This window comes from Lactuca sativa, chromosome 7, assembly GCF_002870075.4.
Source record: "Lactuca sativa cultivar Salinas chromosome 7, Lsat_Salinas_v11, whole genome shotgun sequence".
NCBI classification, from domain to species: domain Eukaryota; kingdom Viridiplantae; phylum Streptophyta; class Magnoliopsida; order Asterales; family Asteraceae; genus Lactuca; species Lactuca sativa.
Window position 1 is genome coordinate 198,456,444 of NC_056629.2, and position 3,889 is coordinate 198,460,332.

General features: G+C 37.5%; 1 protein-coding gene across 1 annotated transcript; it reads right to left on the reverse strand.

Moving 5' to 3' along the window:
* Window positions 1–238: 238 nt before the first annotated feature.
* Window positions 239–3,889, reverse strand: LOC111884976 (uncharacterized). Its single transcript, XM_023881284.3, has 4 exons — window positions 3,472–3,889; window positions 2,832–2,992; window positions 1,617–2,348; window positions 239–1,513 (listed from the first exon to the last, which is right to left on the reverse strand). The coding sequence occupies exons 1-4, from the start codon at window positions 3,722–3,724 to the stop codon at window positions 428–430; spliced, it is 2,232 nt and encodes a 743-aa protein (XP_023737052.1). The 5' UTR covers window positions 3,725–3,889; the 3' UTR covers window positions 239–427.

Consider the following 3,889-nt stretch of genomic DNA (forward strand, 5'->3'; position numbering starts at 1 on the left):
ATTATGAAAAAGCTCTATATAGAGAGCTTGTAGATTCACAAGGAAAGTGAAAAGGGCTATGTGATATTAGCTTTTGACTCCCATTTCTTGGGGTTTTATTTTACTTGATTCCAACTATACAAGACTTGTAGCCGTTTTTGTTGACCCCAAAGGAGAAAAGCATGCAATTTCTAGCTTCTTTTGTTGACCCAAGAGAGAGAAAATAATAGGATAACAACTATGAAAGTTGACCCAATAGTAGCTCATTCATAATGTGTTTTTATTATTATAACAATTTAGAGCAATAGTCATTTGTTAATCTACACTAAACAATTCTTAACCCTAGACCCAAAAGTTTAACTTGTGATCTCTTTTAGTATATCATTGTATGCATATATGCAGCTCCCTAATACATAAAAATGTAAAAAAAAAAAAAAATAATAATAACTTACATTGTAGACATCAACATTGCTCTGATTTTGGCTCTAAGATCATCAGGAACCTCAGTTATCTGAGAGGGCTGTGGCTTTTGTTCTTGATATGAAGAACTTGACACATCAACAGAAGCTTCTCTACTGACATTATCAACCACATGTCCCCTTTTTGAACTCATCTCCCCTTCTTCTGAATTTGAAGCCTTTCCATCATCATGAGTATGCTTATGTTTATGCCTAGAAGAATGAGAACGACTTTTCCTATGTTTATGAGAAGAAGAAGACTTGTGAGACCGATGTTTTCTTCTAGAATGTTCATCTTCATCATCTGAACTACTAGAAGAACGATGCTTCTTTTTCCTTTTGTGATCTTTTTTTTCATTGTTTTTGTCCACGTCATCATGTTTATGTGAAGTACTATGATGAGATCGATGTCTTTCTTCACTCTCATGAGATCTATGCTTCTTCTTCTTATGGTGTCTATGTGAACTTTTTTCTTCTCTCTCATCACCCTCATCATCATCGATATCATTATGTATGCTAGATCTATCTCTGTATTTCCTCTTTGAACGTTTTTCATCATCCAAATGCTCCTTTTCTGATTTTATTTTTTTGTCGATTGATACTACTTGTGGCTCAGCTGATAAGCCACGTGTGGGTTCAGCTTTTGATGGGTTGGTCCCACTTTTCAGCATTGCCACAAACATTTTAGCCCGTTTTAGTCTCTCAGCTTTTAACTTTTGCTCATTGGAATCAGTTTCATTTACATTAGAAGAAGATGATTGTTGTTGTTGTCCACCAAATTTTCCATTCAAGATCCCTAGACTTGGATGTTTGATGCCACGTGTAGCAGCTTGAAGAATAGCTGCAGCTTGAGCAGCATTCACCTGGACACTTTGTTCTTGTGTGGGTTTAGATGGAGGATCCGATGCTTCTTTTTTAGACTTATTCATTACCATTTTGAATTTCTCTTTTCTATCGGAATCAAGAGGTATATCATCAGATTCCATTAAAGAAGCTTCCGTATCCCTTGAGTTCAACATTTTCTTGTGGGAAGCGTTTCCTTTCTCATTGTGGAAACTCTTGACAGTTGACTTCGACTACAAGATAGAAAGAACAAAAAATGAGAACAGATTGTTGACTTAAATAATGTAAATAAACAGATTGCTAAGAAGAAAGAAGAAAAAAGAAAAAAGAAAGAACCTCGTGAGCTGTGTGAAGAACTTTTAGATAGTATGGATGGAATATGTTAGATGGGATTAGAAAAGGGAATCTTCCATGACCACGATCTTGTTCCATAAGTACTCCTTCAAACTGCCTCCCATTCTTGATGATGAATTCTACAATCTTCTCAACCAGTTTTTTCATGTCAGATGGAGGATCCATAACCATGAGCTCAGTTTTGGGAACTGGAGGAAGAGAAGAAGCCCGAATACCAGAGACTGAACTTGATGTTGATGATTCACCTTTTCTCATGATGCTAGTTTTTACAGCCTTCACTGCATTTGGAAAAGAATTCTTTCTACTAATAGGAGCATCATCTAGTGAATGCTTTGAAACAGGCTCGTCTTTGCCAGCTGGCAATATGGTTGTTTTAGTTTTCCAGCTGGCAACATCGTCTTTTCCAGATGGTGATGATGATGGATGCTCTGTTCCATTCTCATCATCTTCACCAGTACCATATACAGAACCAAGTAAAGACAAAGCTCCAGTGGGGTTCTCTGTATTTGATGTTTTCTCTTCGTTTGACTGAAGGAGATCCTTGTGATCGATCAGAAACCTGAAGTAAGGGTGTAGATGATGATCAGGCATTAAGAACCCAAAAGTTGGGTTGTCTCCTTGTTTGACTCTAAGAACAATCTCTGATTGACCTCCATTTTTGCTGACAAAAAGAGCAGTCCTTGAAATAATCTGATGTACTTTCTCTGTAGGAGGCTATAAAAACACAAAACGAATAGAAAGCAAGGAAGGGTTCATTTTAGTAATGGAATTGGTAAGTTTTCATAAGAAGATGTAACAGGAGATGACAGATAAAGCATAATAAACCTGACAAAAGTAAGAAAAATCACTATATCACAATAACAATATAATTAACTGAGGATGTGTGGCTTCCATTTTTCAAGTTGTGTGATGATTTTTATGGTGATAAAACATTTTATAATCCTAACCTAACCCCACCTGCACGGACCCTTGCACATGATATCAAAAGAGAACATGGTGCCTGTGAATGGCAACCTTAGGGCATAACTCGATCCCTGCTCCGAGCATCTGTAAACTTAGACATGGTAAGCTTTTAAATAAAATATGTACCTTAGGGAATTGTCCTTTTGGTCATATCCATCTAAATAGCAGTTAATAATAATAAACAATAGCTTCAATGTATTCAAGTTCAGGGAAAGCTGATGCATTTGAGCTTACCAAATTCTGAACCAGGCTTTCAGGAACAGGGAAAGGGGGATGAAATGCAGGGACTTCTGATTCAGCTTCAGCATTCTTTTGATCATTAGATTCCTCATTGTTGCCATAAGAAAAAGGAACAGCATTAAATCCACCCACAGGTTCCGGTTTTGGATCTGCTTCTGAATACAATGAAACAGTTGGATGAGAATTAAGAACACCAGTATAACAGAAGTGTAAGAAATGTATAGTAGCCATACTTTAGAAAGATGTGAGCATAGAAACAGTTTACCTCTACAACAGTAATATAATGGCACGACAAAAAACTGAATATCACATTAAGGTCATAGATCTTTTCTGGATGCATTGAAGTTTCATCCTTTCAGAGAATTTTTAAGTTTCGATATCATCTGATATGACATTTTTCTAATTCCTCGAAACTAAAACCTGATAACTAACAAGCTGTTTTATCAACTTATTTAGGCATTGCACGAGTTCACAAATATCAACTTGCAACAAAACATGTTGTGATAATCATCCTTCGACAATTGACAGTTCAATCTAGTAGAACATTACTTCATCCGAACAGATACAATCAATTAAGTCAAGGAACTTATAAACGTGAAATGCAACTGTTTGTGTAATGAGCAAGTGTCATTACCTTCTTCCTCGGAAGGTGAGGGGAGATCCAGGTACCGTTCATAATCGATTTCCGCATCAGCGGAAGTTGAATGCGAGGTTTGAGGATTACGCCGCCTCCGAGATGGTGGAGGGCTGAAAAGGAGGTGGCGAACGTCGTAACGATCGATTAGTAGAGAATTCCAGTCAACAAGTGCGTCTTGGGAGTTGACGAAGGCTGCCGTGGTATCATCGTCGAAGAGGAGCGCATGGCGCCCAACAATTTCAATATCCATTCCTTCTGCAATCAATTTGCTGGATTGAATAGCCTGAAGAACTCGATTAATTTGTAAATGTAGGGAGTTTAAGAAACCCTAGGAGAGAGAATCCGGCCGACTTGAGGGGTGGGTATGGGCGATAGGATGAACGCTTTGATTATTATTTTCGTCGGTTGTTCTTTT

What these genes read in the sequence shown, in the direction of transcription:
- LOC111884976 (XM_023881284.3), bottom strand. Translation starts at nt 3,724, where the DNA reads ATGGATATTGAAATTGTTGGGCGCCATGCGCTCCTCTTCGACGATGAT. An exon ending in CTCACCTTCCGAGGAAGAAG is followed by an intron (nt 2,993 to 3,471) that starts GTAATGACACTT and finishes CATTGTATTCAG; the next exon opens with AAGCAGATCCAAAACCGGAA. An exon ending in TTCTTCACACAGCTCACGAG is followed by an intron (nt 1,514 to 1,616) that starts GTTCTTTCTTTT and finishes TCTATCTTGTAG; the next exon opens with TCGAAGTCAACTGTCAAGAG.